Raw genomic sequence first — 15054 nt, forward strand, 5'->3', positions numbered from 1 at the left:
CCTGGACCCGCCTACTATCCTCGGAAACGTAAAATGATTGGCTAGAATCTAAAGTGTATCACAGCTCAGGAAAAAAAAGCACCGAAATGTGCGCTGCTTTTCGGCCATCATGGCACCGGATACTGGTACCCATCCCTAATTAACAGCTCTGCAGTTTGTTGCAATCCACTTGGCAATTGTGTCAATCAATATGTCCGAGGTCGACTTACTGAGCCCCCGATGCTCCGTGAGTGGTTTGTTGCAAGCTGGGTGACACGTTAGCCAAAGTGCTAGCAGCATCCCTGACTAACGTAGGCTTTGCTTCAATGTGATATTTTAAGCTGGAAGTGCTTCGGTGAAAAGAAAATTCCTTCTTGCACAATGTGCAAAATACTTTATGTCGGTCGACTGTTCCATCTTGTTATTTTTTTAATACTGAAATTTCCCATCGAGAGCGCCAATGTGCGTTTATCATCTTCCATATTGAGTTGATTGGTTCAGCTGCCCGTCACTACCAGATCAACTGCCCATTTGCACATGTGCGAGGGTAACTCTACTTGGACAAACTGCCCGAAATGCGTTAACAGAAACATTTCAGGGATTTTGAGTCATTCTGCACTCCAGATGCGTTGCGTTAATCGCGTTGACCATGATGGCGGATTAATTTGCGTTAATGCATTTAAATTGTTTTCTCTGGGAGCGTTCTTTTTCCGCTATCTGTCCTGGATTAGCACTAGATGCAAACTGAAACAATAATGCTGGACAGGAATTTATCTTCATTCGAGGCCATTCAGTTCACACAAACCGACAGACTTGTTATTTTCTAGGCTTAACCTGTGTGTTTCTTAGAGCTGTCAGATAACAACACCATATTGTCAATATATTATTATTGTGGTCATAAGAAATTTAAAAAGGTGTTAGTCAGTGTTCATGATTCATGAACAATAACAAAGAGACTGGGTGAAAAATCCATTGGTGAGTTCCCAGAAGAAAAATCCAAGAACAAAGGTTTGTCTCATATTTTGATCATCCCCAAAATATTTTAGGAAAATATTCAATGGACTGACAGCTGAACTTTTCCAAAAGCTTTGGTCCCATTATGTCTGGTGTAAAATAACCACATCTGGATCTGGTGTTAAGCCGGTACTGCTGGCTGACTTCTGGCATGGTAAGTGGTATTTCATTCAGATATGGGCCAGGCCTGATGTAGATGGCACTGTTTATTGGATGGCATAACACATCTGGCTAGATTGTGGTTTGGTTTTTCTCGCCAAGGCTCATAGAAAAGAGGTCTGGCCCAGATCCGGCAATAAGCTGGCACTTCTGACTGGCTGGTGTCATGGCAGGTTATCTGTCAACCAGATGTGGGCCAGGTCTGGCAATGATGGTACTATTTATTTTCCTATTTTCCTATTTCAGTTAGAAGACCCAAATGCCATGTTACTATACTATACTGCTATGGTAGCCAAACTACCTAACAAACCTAGTGAGGGTTTACTTATGTTTACCACCAGGTGGCTGTGGCTCAGGAGGTAGAGCGGGTCATCTACTGATCGGAAGGTTAGTGCTGGTTCGATCCCTGGCTCCTCCAATCTGCTTGTCAAGAGTGTGAATGTGTATAAATGCACTTGTTGCATGTTGTATAGAGCACTATGAGTAATCTGGGAGAGTAGAAAAGCGCTATATAAGAAGCAGTCCATTCGCTGTCTGAACATGGGTTTCATCATGTTTCTGTTGTGCTATTATGTTCCAACACATGTTGTTATTACATGGCTTGATTAAGGTACACATTAGGCTGACATCTGGGGCCAGAGCTGAAACTGTTCTGGGCCAGCAGTGTGTCTGCAACTGGCCCATGTGTGGGCCAGATCTGGCAAACCAGATCTGGCCCACACATGGGCCGTCATTCTTTGCGGTATGTGGGCCATGTGTAAGCACATTATGTGGGCCAGATCCAGGCCATACCAATTTTGCTTTGTGGGTAGTCAGCCAGGGTAGTAGCATGATGGTCTGGGGCTTCACGACCTGGACAACTTGTCATAATTTACAGAACCATGAGTTCTGCTCTCAATCAGAAAATCCTGAGGGAGAATATCCAACCATCAGTTCATGCAGGCCTGAAGGCAAAGTGCACTTGAGTTATTCTGCAGGGCAATGATGAATGAACAGCAAGTTCACCTCTGAGTGATTCAAAAAAAGGAAGATTTTGGAGTGGCCTAAAGTCTGACCTTAAAACCCATGGAGAAGCTTTGACATTCAATGTATTTATTTATATAGCGCCAAATCACAACAAAAGTCGCCTCAAGGCTCTTTATATTGCACAGTAGATACAGAGAAAAGCCCAACAATCATATGACCCCCTATGAGCAAGCACTTTGGTAACAGTGGGAAGGAAAAACTCCCTTTTAACAGGAAGAAACCTCCGGCAGAACCAGGCTCAGGGAGGGGCGGGGCCATCTGCTGTGATTGGTTGGGGTGAGAGAAGGAAGACAGGATAAAGACATGCTGTGGAAGAGAGACAGAGATTAATAACAGATATGATTCAATACAGAGAGGTCTGTTAATACATAGTGAGTGAGAAAGGTGACTGGAAAGGAAAAACTCAATGCATCATGGGAATCCCCAGCAGCCTACGTCTATTGCAGCATAACTAAGGGAGGATTCAGGGTCACCTGGTCCAGCCCTAACTATATGCTTTAGCAAAAAGGAAAGTTTGAAGCCTAATCTTGAAAGTAGAGATAGTGTCTGTCTCCTGAATCCAAACAGGAAGCTGGTTCCACAGATGAGGGGCCTGAAAACTGAAGGCTCTCCCTCCCATTCTACTTTTAAATACTCTAGGAACAACAAGTAGGCCTGCAGAGCGAGAGCGAAGTGCTCTAATAGGGGGATATGGTACTACAAGGTCATTAAGATAAGATGAAAAAGAGTCTAACTTAACATCAATGGTACTAAGAGTAGCTGTAGATAATATTACATCTGTGGGATGATTATTGGTAATTTTTTCTCTAATGATAAAAATTTTATTTGTGAAGAAGTTCATGAAGTTGGTAGGTTGTTCTTATTTTCTTCAATCAGTGACGAATAGTAAGCTGTTCTGGCTTTGTGGAGGGCTTTCTTATAAAGCAACAAAGTATTTCTCCAGGCTAAATGATGATCCTCTAAATTTGTGACACGCCATTTCCTCTCCAGCTTACGAGTCATCTGCTTTAGGGTACGTGTTTGAGAATTATACCACGGGGTCAGGTACTTCTGATTAGAGACCTTAGTTTTCACTGGAGCTACAGTATCCAGAGTCGTACGTAGTGAGGAGGTGAAATTATTAACAAGATAATCGACCTCTGTTGGGGTAGCGTTCAGATAGCTGCTCTGCTCTGTGTTGGTACAGGGCATTGACGATGATAACAGTGGCTGGATTATATTCTTGAACTTAGTTACAGCGCTTTCAGAAAGACATCTACTGTGATAAAGTCTACTCTCCACTGCTGTGTAATCAATTATTGTAAATGTAAATGTTATCAGGAAATGATCAGACAGGAGAGGGTTTTCAGGAAACTGTTAAATGTTCAGTTTCTATGCCATATGTTAAAACAAGATCTAGAGTGTGATTAAAGTGGTGGGTGGGTTCATGACCTTGAAAAAGCAGTTCATGCTCAAAAACCCCTGAATGTGGCCATAATTTCTTCACAGCAATGTGAAAGAGTCATTGCAAGTTATCACAAATGCTTGATTACAGTTGTGGCCATAATGGTGGCACAAACAGTTATTAGGTTTAAGCAGCAAATACGTTTTTACAAAAAGAGCTGCAGGTTTGGATAGCTTTTTTCCTTTAATACATGAAATCATTAAACAAATACATTTTCTTCAGTTGTCTAATATAATCTGAAATATGCAAGTATGGCAAATACAAATGCAGGAAAAAAAGGGATTACGAAGGGAGTTCAAGTGTTTTTTTTTTCACAGCACTTTAACTTTACAAAAGCTGTACAAGAAACACAAACACACAGTTATTAGCAATATTTGCAATATTTTTTGTGCTGTGTTATCTGACTCTTCGTTTTACTATATGCGCAAAAGAATTTGATTGTCTGCTTTTGCACGCATATGAATTGGACCTTTCTCTAAAATTTAGTGCTTTCTTCACCTGCATCTGTGTGTAGATGTTGCATGTGTGTGTGTGTATTGGGGGCTGTAGGTACACAGCAGGCAAGGCTATGTCAACACATAAAGTCTATAGGGAAGTGTGCTAAAGTCTCACTTTAGCATTCCTCATCCAGTTTTTATAGCGCATTCATAAAGTTGTGATTTTTTGTTGAACAGGCTTGAATTTAATTAATTTAGTTAATTCTTATCTGAATTTGTGTTGATGTATTTAACCTTACTTACCACACACATCTTTCTGTATTACAACCAGCAACTCCATCCTAATCTCAGTCTGTGATGAGAACTATGTAGGTGTGGATGCAAGGATTTCTTTCCTAATATTCAAAACAAGCTGTAAAATTTAACACACTGCTGCTATAAATTTAGAGAGGATGACCCCTCTGGGACTAAAATGCAATAAAACCCAGCTTTACAGAATGCAATCTAACTCCTGTAGCCACTCTGTCCACATTTTGCTCCCTGCTTGCACACTTCTTTGCAACTTCCCAAACTCAGCACTTCACTTTGTGTTCACTGTGTGGATTTTAACACTTCGTAGCCTTAAAAAACAGGTCAGAGTGTTGAAATACTTCATGCAAGAGAGGTTGTTTTTTCATTTGTTCCTGTGCACATTTATATGCACGTCAAGCTGCCTGCTTCTGTAAGAAAGCAAACAGAGCCAGGACTATAGCTCATCATATCTCTGTGATGGAGGAGCGTGAGTCTCCAAGCTGTCAGCCCATCTTCTTCCAGCACAATCCCTACCTGATGTATGATGCAATATTCATACTCTGATCCTACAAAATGAGTTGAAGGAGATGTTACATAAAATTCAACATTTTACTTTTAATACATTGTACTAAAGATAAACATGATTCTTTTTTCATTGTTATTCCATTATGCACTATGGGTTAAATTACCGTTACTATAGATATGATTGTTTTTGAATTACTGAATTGCTGTGTGTCATAGAATGTGTCAAGAATAGGCGTCAGCGTCCTTTACTTGCAAAAAAACGAACAATTACTGAATCTTCTGGAATGCACTGGGCAGGGTACACCCTCAGCACATTGCCACTTCGACCCCATTCACAAACATACTGGTTTTGGGATCCTGTGCAATTAGAGAGTTTCACTGATTTATCCTCATGCTGACAAAGGGTTACAGCATAGAAAACAAAAAAATAAATTGATGTAAAAAAGTGTAACTCTGAGTAAAACTCCCCAATTTGAATAAATGTTTCAAAAATGTGTTAATTAGAGAGTTTTTTATTTCCAACATTTTTATTGTCTTGTTCCTCTAGCAAGTAAAAATCACACCTGACTGTAGAAACATCACCAGCTATTTATTAATGTGCCCATCTCCGAGTTTGTGTCCTCCCCACAGAAACAACACCAAGATTTTATTCTACAAGCTCTTATTATGAGCTAAAGTTTTATTAACAATAACTTGAGAAAACTCTTTCTCAAAGATAAATGGGTAGTGTGCGTACATCCATCCATCCATCCATCCATCCATCTTCTTCCGCTTTATCCGGGGCTGGGTTGTGGGGGCAGCAGCCTAAGCAGAGAAGCCCAGACCTCCCTCTCCCCAGCCACCTCCTCCAGCTTATCCGGGGGAACACCAAGGCGTTCCAAGGCTAGCCGAAAGATAATCTCTCCAATGTGTCCTGGGTCTGTCCCGGGGCCTCCTCCTGGTGGGACATGCCTGGAACACCTCACCCAGGAGGCGCCCAGGAGGCATCCTTGTCAGATGTCCGAACCACCTCAGCTGCTCCTTTCGATGTGGAGCAGCAGTGGCTCTACTCTGAGCCCCTCCCGGATGGCTGAACTTCTCACCCTACCTCTAAGGGAGAGTCCAGCCACCCTTCGGAGGAAGCTCATTTCCGCCGCTGTGCGTACATCTATATAAAATCATATTTTGATCTTGGAAATATGATATCAACCCAGATACTAACTGTAGATGGTTGGAGTTGTTTTTGACCAGGTTATGTCAATGCTTCAATGCAACTACCGGTCAAAAGTTTTTGAACACCCCAATTTTTCCAGTTTTTTATTAAAAATTATGCAGTGTAATGTCTCATTGCACTCTGAAATGAAAGCACGGTACCGACAGCACTGTACATAACGGTAGACTGGTGCAAGCGAAATAAGCAAGCGAATAATGCAGAAAACAGAGATTTTTAGATGGGAAACTGTTCTTGAAGTACACTGAGAGAGAGACCTGTGCATGAAGTGATTTTACCACGGTGAAAGCAAAACAGCAAAAGTAAGAGGGCATTCATGACGATGTTTATGTGAAGCGAAATGTGAAGTGTAGTTTGGATCTTCTTTTGCTGCTGGTTCAGTCAAATTTGGTTGGAGAGAGACAAAACTGCAGTTTCAGAACACAAAACGCGGACCCGCCGACACATCTGTGAGCTGTCGGCTTTCAGCCCCAACGGCGTGTACGTGCAGTCGGGTGAGAAAGCCGACATCTCACTGATTCTGATGCGTCGACGGGTCCGCCCTTTTTGTTTAGATCCTTGTGCAGAATCAGTGTCAAAATTTTGTGAGGTTTAACCTGAGATTCTGGCGTTTCAGGAAAAAATTATTTATATTTAAAAATCGATTCAGGATTTTAAGGAATTGTTATCGTGTTATTCAAGCTAGAATCGATTTTAATCGGAAAATCGATAATCAAAGCCCACACCTAAGCAAACCAGAATTCATACATAAGGCACATCAGATTATAAGGTACATTGTTGTGTGTATATATATATTTATATTTATATTTCTTCATACATTCTTATATATTTCTATACTGTGTATTTTGTTGTACAGTTATTTTATTTTCAACTTTAATTTATATATTTTATCTTATTCTTTCCCAGTTAAATTTACCCTTCATTCTAATTTGTGTTGTACAGTTATCTCATTCTTAACTTAATTTTTATATTTTATTTTATGTATCTAACCCTAACCCCTACGCAAACACGGGGAGAACATGCAAACTCCACACAGAAAGACGGCCTGATGGTGGAATTGAACTCAGGACCTTCTTGCTGTGCGGCAACAGTGCTAACCACCGTGCTGCCCTTTATTTTATTCCTTCCTGGTTAAATTTACCCATATTTATTTCCTATCTTATTCATAGCCTTCTCTTTTTTTCTTTAGGTCACGAGCAGTTGTCCAAGCATTTCACTGCATATCATACTGTGTATGACTGTGTATGTGACAAATAAAAAATTTGAATTTGAATTTGAATTTGATTTTTGAGAAAATTAAAGGATTTTAAGTGCGCCTTATACTCCGAAAAATATGGTACTATGTGTTGTGCCCTTAACCCTTTAAAGCCGGTCAGAGCAGCACGCTCTGTTTTGCGTAACTATTTTTAAATCCCGGTAGCTCTGCAACCACGTAAGCTAGCGCAATAATTTTTTTTGCATATGAAACCGGAGGAGTTGTACTTACATCTTATGCCATCAGCTTGTCCTCGGTCACAGTTTCCTTCCACATATAGTTTTGCAAAAACTGCATAAAAAACACTTTTTTAAAAGTTATCTTTGACTTTCTGACTTTCTGTGTGGTTTCTGGGATGCTTAGGACTCATATTGCTGCTGGAAATAGTTTATTTTGATGCATATGCTGCTTTTTTGCAAATTTGCACTATAATATTTATTTTCGTTTTTCCTGCAGTATATAAAAATTGGTGTATTTCAAAAATAAAACTATGAAGGCACTCAAAATAAATTTCCTGTGGTGGGAAACTATTTTGTGCAACTTTTTTGTATTTACAGTTTTGAGGGATAAGCCTCTTAAATTTCTCTAACTAGAAATATATGTTAAAAAAACAAAAACGATTTTCAATTTTTTTGTAGTTTATTGCACTTTTTTGCAATTTATGTAATTACTATGGACATAATGCAGACATATTATTAAAATCTGGGCTATAATGGTTGTATTGATGTATAGCAACTTGAAATGCTCCCAAAAATGGCTCCACAGCATGTAAAAATATAATATAAGCTCTGGCGGACTTGGTTCTATGGTAGGTCTTAAAGGGTTAAACTCACAAAATGACAAACTAGGTTTTGGTGTTTTAACCAAAAAGGACCGACTGCCGGATGAATAAAACATCGTTCTCAGTACTGGAACTCTTTAACAGTCTTTCTCACTTCATGCTAGAATTACTCCATATTACTGCAGGAACTTGTTTGACTGTATCCGACTCAAGGGTTCAGGTCTTTTCCCTTAATTTTTCATCCATCAAACCGAGGTCTTGAGTTTTAGGTTTCCTGAAAAATGCTCCACTTGTCTGATATATCATGCAATGATATAATTAGAAGATAAAAACGTTATATTAAAAACATCTCAGTGTGCTGGTTAATCTAAAGTTTAATGTATTACTTTTTATAGTCGTTAAAATAGTGTTTTAAGAGTTCGTTTTAGCTGTTCAGTGTGCAGTTTTTCTGTCTTGACTGCTCATACTGTTTGTCTTTTTGTCCTTTTCACATTGCTTTTTGTCCTTCTCGTTGCAACATTGGCTAGTGACCACCTCTGACCTTCTAGCTAATAGCTGTATGAGATAATGCCAGAGTGACGCACAGTAGCCCCGTAAAACTCTGCATCATTTATTATTTTGTGATAGAATCATTTTTTAACCTTTAGATTGTGCATGATGGCTTTCAACTGTAGTGTTGTGTCACAATGAAATATTATAGTAGTTGGAAGGTGATAATGGAGATGTCAGCACTACCTTATCTTTTTGCTGTACAATGCAGATAATACGCTTTGCTCGCTAGACTGGCTGGTAGAATATCTCCATATCTAAGAAAAGTGGAAAATATTATGACTTACTGTTACATTAGGATGTCAGAGAGCAAGTAGTACACGAGGGATGTGCAGAGGATTTTTAAGGGGAAAATGACAAACAGGCACTGGTAATGTCATGTTTGGGAGTACAGAGCACAACACTGCATATTAAAAAATATAGACACAAATTATGTAAATTAAGAAAAACCTTCATTAATTTGCTGCAGATACTCAACAGAGGCAAAAAAGCAACACTTTTTATTTTTATTTTTAGTGGCCGGTTGTTACCAGGGAGTCATTGACTGGTTTCCAGGGCTGCGTGAGGCTTTAGCAGCTTCATAGTGAATGCCAGCAACCTTCAACAACCTTTGCAACTGGCCAGGAGGAAGTCATTGTTGTGGTTATTTGATGTCCTTAAAGAAACACATACATTATCCATGATAGATCTGAGGATGTGAGGGCAAATACTGTGTCTTCCGCCTTCAACGACACCTTCCAAGTAACATCACCTGCCTTTATCTCTTTTGCACACCAGTTCCAGGACTAGATGTGACAGATTGAAGCAAAGTAGTCTTAGAAACTAAAACAGTCTTATAGATAATCAACTTTAGCTCCTACTCTCATTTTTGCCTAGTGAACAGTGATTGCCACACAGTTGCCAACTGGTGTCTAGGCCTGTGTATTCGTGGTCTTAGTTTAATTTGTTAGGATATTATCATTAGCTGTAACAATGTATTAATACTGAGGTCTTATAAAAACTTTACATTGTGACAATACACAATAGCAACCGAGAAACAGCTCAACTGGAACACCAACAGACAAGAGAAGCATCCTACAATATAAACTAGGTATAATGGGTATAATACTTCATTTAAAATTATTATATATTATATACAGTATTATACTATGTTGAGTATGTTGAGTAAAACTAACATTGATCCGTGTCATTCATTTATTTAATTAATTACTATAAAATCTATTCTATTAAAAACTTGGCAAAAATGATTTTGTTTTCATATTTCTGTAAATATGATTTTACTGGTTAATAGTCTCTAGTATCTGCCGTCATAGTAAATTCCATTTCTTCATAGCGTGATGACCTTAAAGAAAAAAAGAATATTAATATATATTAAATATATTTGTGTTTAAATTAGTGCTGTCAGCGTTAATCTCGTTAAAATGGCGTTAACGCCATACCCGCATTAATGCGGCAGCACTAGTTTAAATTAAAAAATAAACATTAATCACTTCAGTTTTTACAGCAAAACATTGAGAATAGTTTTATTATGTAGCGTTATTCTTTTTACCGTTAACTCAGTTTCCCTGGGTTTGTGTTATGAATAAATCTTATTTTTTGGTACCAGTACTGGTTTTATTGTGTTGTATTTATCGGCGACACCTTAAAGGCCGGTCCGTGAAAATGTTGGCGAACATAAACCGGTCCGTGGCACAAAAAAGGTTGGGGGCTGCTGCTCTAGAGCACTGTTACTGTGTCTATTGAAATAAAAATAAATAATAAAAAAGTATGAAAAACATATTTAATCTTTTAACAAATGCATGAAAATATTGAAAAATCTGTGATTTATGATTATTTTAATTTGCGTCCTTCTTCTAACTCAATAGAATTTCATGCATTAAGAGACGTAGCTGTCTAACAATTGTATGGTAAGAGTCCCAGGAGCTTGAGGCTATAGCAGCTCTACTAACTGTGTTTACATGTGCGTTACAGTAGATGCTACACACAATGTCGAAAAATCTTCAGTAGTAATTATTGTGTCTTTATTGCACTAAGTGATTGTGTAATCAACTGTTGACTGCTAGTGTATATATATATATACAGTAATCAGGCATAATATTATGCCTGATTAGTGTATACATACACTAATCAGGCATAATATTATGGCATCGGTTAGTAGGAATATATTAAAGTATATCCCTAATATGCATTCCTAAGATACAATATGAGGTAAAAAACAACAAAAGTTAAAAGAAAGTCTCAAATAAAAGAAATATTAAAGACTCACCACGTATTACCTGCAGTTAGTGTACATGTCTCTTCACACCTGAGAGTGTATCTGTTTGCACTGTCACCATTGTATATCCGGTTGTTAAAAGTGATCTGGTGTTATTGTGTATTTTGTTGTTGCTGCCATTGTTTTTCCACAAAAATATGCATCATGAGATGAACATTACCATCTGCTGGAGGGCAGAAGAGAAGAATCATCAGATCAAGACATTATTCTCCAAACAGACTTTTCAGTATAAAATTTCCAAGACAGACTTTGTTGGAGCTGGAGTGGATAGTGTCAGATTTACACTAAAGACTGTAACACTGAAAGATATTACCATGAATCAAATAAACTGAGGGAACGGGGATTATATTTAAATGACAAATAGACTTGATGTAAGGTTTTATGACTCAAAGAAAGAACTTGATAACTTCTTATGTTTTATAGTTGCTTGTTTGACATTTGTTTCAATGTTCTTCTTTCTTCTCAGCACTGTGCACAGAAGAGTGTGCCCATGGACGATGTGTCTCTCCTGATACTTGCCAGTGTGAGCCAGGATGGGGAGGACTGGACTGCTCCAGTGGTGAGTGCTCAGCAGACAAACAGACAGTAAATGGAACAATTACTATAAAGCATTGCATGACAAGCGTAATGTAGCATAATGTAGCTTTGTAATATCCTTGGGAAAGATACTAACCCCATGTTTGCCTACTGGTGGTGGTCAGAGGGCCCGGTGGCGCCTGTGTCCGGCAGCCTCGCCTCTGTCAGTGCGCCCCAGGGCGGCTGTGGCTACAATGTAGCATCGCCAGTGTGTGAATGTGTGAATGACTGAATGTAGTGTAAAGCGCTTTGGGGTCCTTGGGGACTGAGAAAAGCGCTATACAAATGCAGGCCATTTACCATTTACTTTGAATAACAGTAATAACAGTAACAACAGTAATAACAGTACCGCAGTCGATAAAAATAAATTTGGCCTCATCCTTTTCTATTTTTGTTTGCTTTTCTAACCTGTTTGGTTTTGTAATATTTGAACATAACAGTTCATAGCATTTCTTAGTATAACTTACCATTACATGGCGTTGCATAACACAACACAACATTGTGTAACTGTAGAACATTTAGAGACAAACTATCTGAATTTCAGGAGCGGGACCTCTCCTCCAAACACGCGCCCTCCTCTTCTTATCTATATGACCCCCAGTTCTCCGTTCAGTTATTTCACTCACAGAATTTGTAATCCTGGTGTGTAAATAACTTGTGGTGAGACAACGTTAATAGCAAAATGATCAAACACTTCATGAAGACCAACCAGTTGTGTTTTTTAATGTTAATGATTTTATTTATATTTATATCTGTATGTTAAAGCAGAAGCTGCTGTAGCACAAGCTTCCATTGTTGTATTTGTTGATTTGCTGAACAGCATAAAAACATGCAGGAGGGTTTTTTCTGGTATACGGACCAATATCATTTCTGAGCAGTAGCTTGGTACAAGGCTGGGATCAGAAATTAGTAACATAATTTAAAACATGTTATAAAAACAGGTGATGTGTATTGAAACCTTTATAATATATATATATTTCATTCTACCAGGAAAACATATATTTAAAAAAATCATTGCTTCTAACAATTGTGAAACCTTTAAAAACATTCGATTTGGATCTGTGGCTATTACTTGTTTTCCTGCAAGACTTAATCCAGCCTAAAGCATGAGCAGCATTTAACTATTAGTGACACAGCGTAATGTGTTTAAAGGGACACCTGGCATTAACCTTATGTCATGAGAGGGCAGAGGTCAATCCCTGTTGATTGAAATCAATACATTTTGTTTGGTTTACCTTTAGCTTCATACAAATGCAATACGTAGGAAAATAGAAACACATGCAACATGAATACAAATACATAACACTGAAATAAGACAAAAAGCTGCAGTCCCGTGCATTTAGCAGAGGTAAGGAGTGACAGGTGTGTCTAATATACGATGCTGGGCTGCATGTTCAGCTGTGCTGGGGTTTTTTGCTCATTATGGAGAGAAAAACTTTTTATCCATGTCTGGCTGACAGAGTTTGTCCATTAAATGAGACACAAACAGCTAAAATATACTTTGGCTTTGAAAAAGCTCCTCAGAGCTCATCAGTAAAAAAACATGTAAATGTAATGTGTCAGAGGCATTGTCTGTTTCCATGACAACAAATGGCAGATGGAAGAGCTCACAAAGAAACCTCATCGTTGGCGTCAGTGTTTGATGGACTTTGCCTAACTTTAACAACCTTGTGGAGCGAGAGAAGTGAGGTTACTTAAAGCTTATAATCACAGGTTGTTTCCTGTAGGTGACTGAAATCCTTCTGTCAGCTGTATCATGAACAGCAGCACAGAGAGAAAAACACATTTTTTAACCTAGAAGTTATACCAGAGATATGATAAGAGAGCCACATTGCATCAAGGAATTCTGAATTTAAACCATTAAGCTCAATGGTCAAGCTCAAGAAAGACCCTAAGGCGAGCTCGCCCTAGGGTCTTTCTTTTGGTCTGCAAACATGAGAATCATCTTCATACCTTCAGTATTATGGAATCTCTCTGGGATTCCTCTGAGAAGATAGAAGGAACCAAAATCACAGAAGAACTCTGTCAAGATGCTTGAACATCCTAAAGTTGAACCAAAAGTTTATTTTAAAAATGTGCAAACACAGAAAAAGAGCGAGATGCAGACAGCCAGGCTCCAGTTTCATTCTTAAACTTCTTGCAAAGCTAACATTTCAACCCTCTGTCTTTTCACATTTTCAGACATTATAGAAAGAAATGGTTTTAAAACATTTTTACAACAAATTTTACTCATTATGAGATTATAAACAAAGTCTAGACATGTAGAATAATTGTCATGGTCCTGGGTCTGATGATTATTAATATTGTGCAATATTGTGGCACCTGCTTTCTATGTTCATTTATTTCCTGTTTTACTTTGACAGTCCCGCATCCTGTGTCACTGTATTCTGTGTTGACAGGGAGGAACTGTGTCATGTCCCAGCTGTGTTCACTCCTGTTGCTTATTTCCTCGTTACCCTCCTGTGTATTTAGTCCTCTGTCTTCCTCCTTCTGTTGTTGCTTCGTCTGCGTTTCTTCCCGTGTTTCCAACTTTCAGCTTTCTAGTTTCATACAATATTGTATACGTTTCGTTAGCTTCATCGTAGTCATTCTGTGCTTTTTGTTTGTACTCTGATTCAGCCAAATAAAAGGCTCGCTTTCTGCTCATCACCTCACTCTGCCTCCATCGTCTGCTTTTGGGTCTACCTTCTCCTCACTCCACGCCGTCGGCCTCTGCAGACATAAAAGTAAAAGCCCTTCTGCACCAGTACCTACTCGGTTCGGGTCGAGTCTGCTCGACTTGGTTTTTAGGGTTTTCCATTAGGTGGTAGTACCTGGTACCAGCTACTGTTTTAGTACTTTCTCTGCCGGGGTTCCAAGCAATCTGAGTTGATCCGAAAATGTGACGTCAACAGGCCGCATCGTGCTGATTGGTTGACTTGACAAAAGTCAACACTGCCATTTTTGAAGCCCGACAACGAGGGAAATGGCTGCACAAAAACCCACACCATGGTCCAGCTATTAGGTGCAGACTCGTACCACGGTGGGGTTTGCGTATTGCCTCGATGTCCTGTTTCTTCACAGGACTTGTCGCTGTCACGACTCCAGGCACATTGAGGTGGTGCTCCACTGTAATGGAAAACAACAGAAACCGAGTCAATTCAATTCAAGTCACGAGGCATAAGTCTTCTGGTGTTTACTATTTTAGCCTTTATCTTTTGCATAGTTTTTCTTAAAGGCTATGAGTAAACTAATGCAACTGTGTCACATCTGGAACATTTTCTCGCCACACAGAAGTAATCTCTGTTGATTGAAACGATATCCTTCTGAAACTGCCTGCGCAGCAGTTTGCTTCTCATGTGTCTGATTCTATAAAGAATCTTTATCATCTTAAATTGCTTCTTTGCAGCATTTTCTTTCTTTTTATCTGATCCTTTTTGCACATGATAATCTTTGTCATTATAATCACCATCCCTGCATTACATGATCATTTTCATCAGAATTTTTCCTTATCTCTCGTTAATTTCTTCTCTTTTAACTGCTTCTGAAGCTTC

The 15054-nt window shown here is 38.9% G+C and overlaps 1 protein-coding gene across 1 annotated transcript in view; it reads left to right on the top strand.

Annotated features, from left to right (window-relative positions):
* LOC102798111 (uncharacterized) overlaps nt 1-15054 on the top strand; it is a 275012-nt gene that overhangs the window by 87859 nt on the left and 172099 nt on the right. Inside the window, exon 6 of the mRNA XM_087842715.1 lies at nt 11412-11504. Coding sequence (XP_087698841.1) covers nt 11412-11504 — 93 coding nt within the window. The remainder of the gene's footprint in view (nt 1-11411; nt 11505-15054) is intronic.

This window comes from Neolamprologus brichardi, chromosome 1, assembly GCF_056152115.1.
Source record: "Neolamprologus brichardi isolate AB-2024 chromosome 1, ASM5615211v1, whole genome shotgun sequence".
In the NCBI taxonomy this organism is placed as follows: Eukaryota; Metazoa; Chordata; class Actinopteri; order Cichliformes; family Cichlidae; genus Neolamprologus; species Neolamprologus brichardi.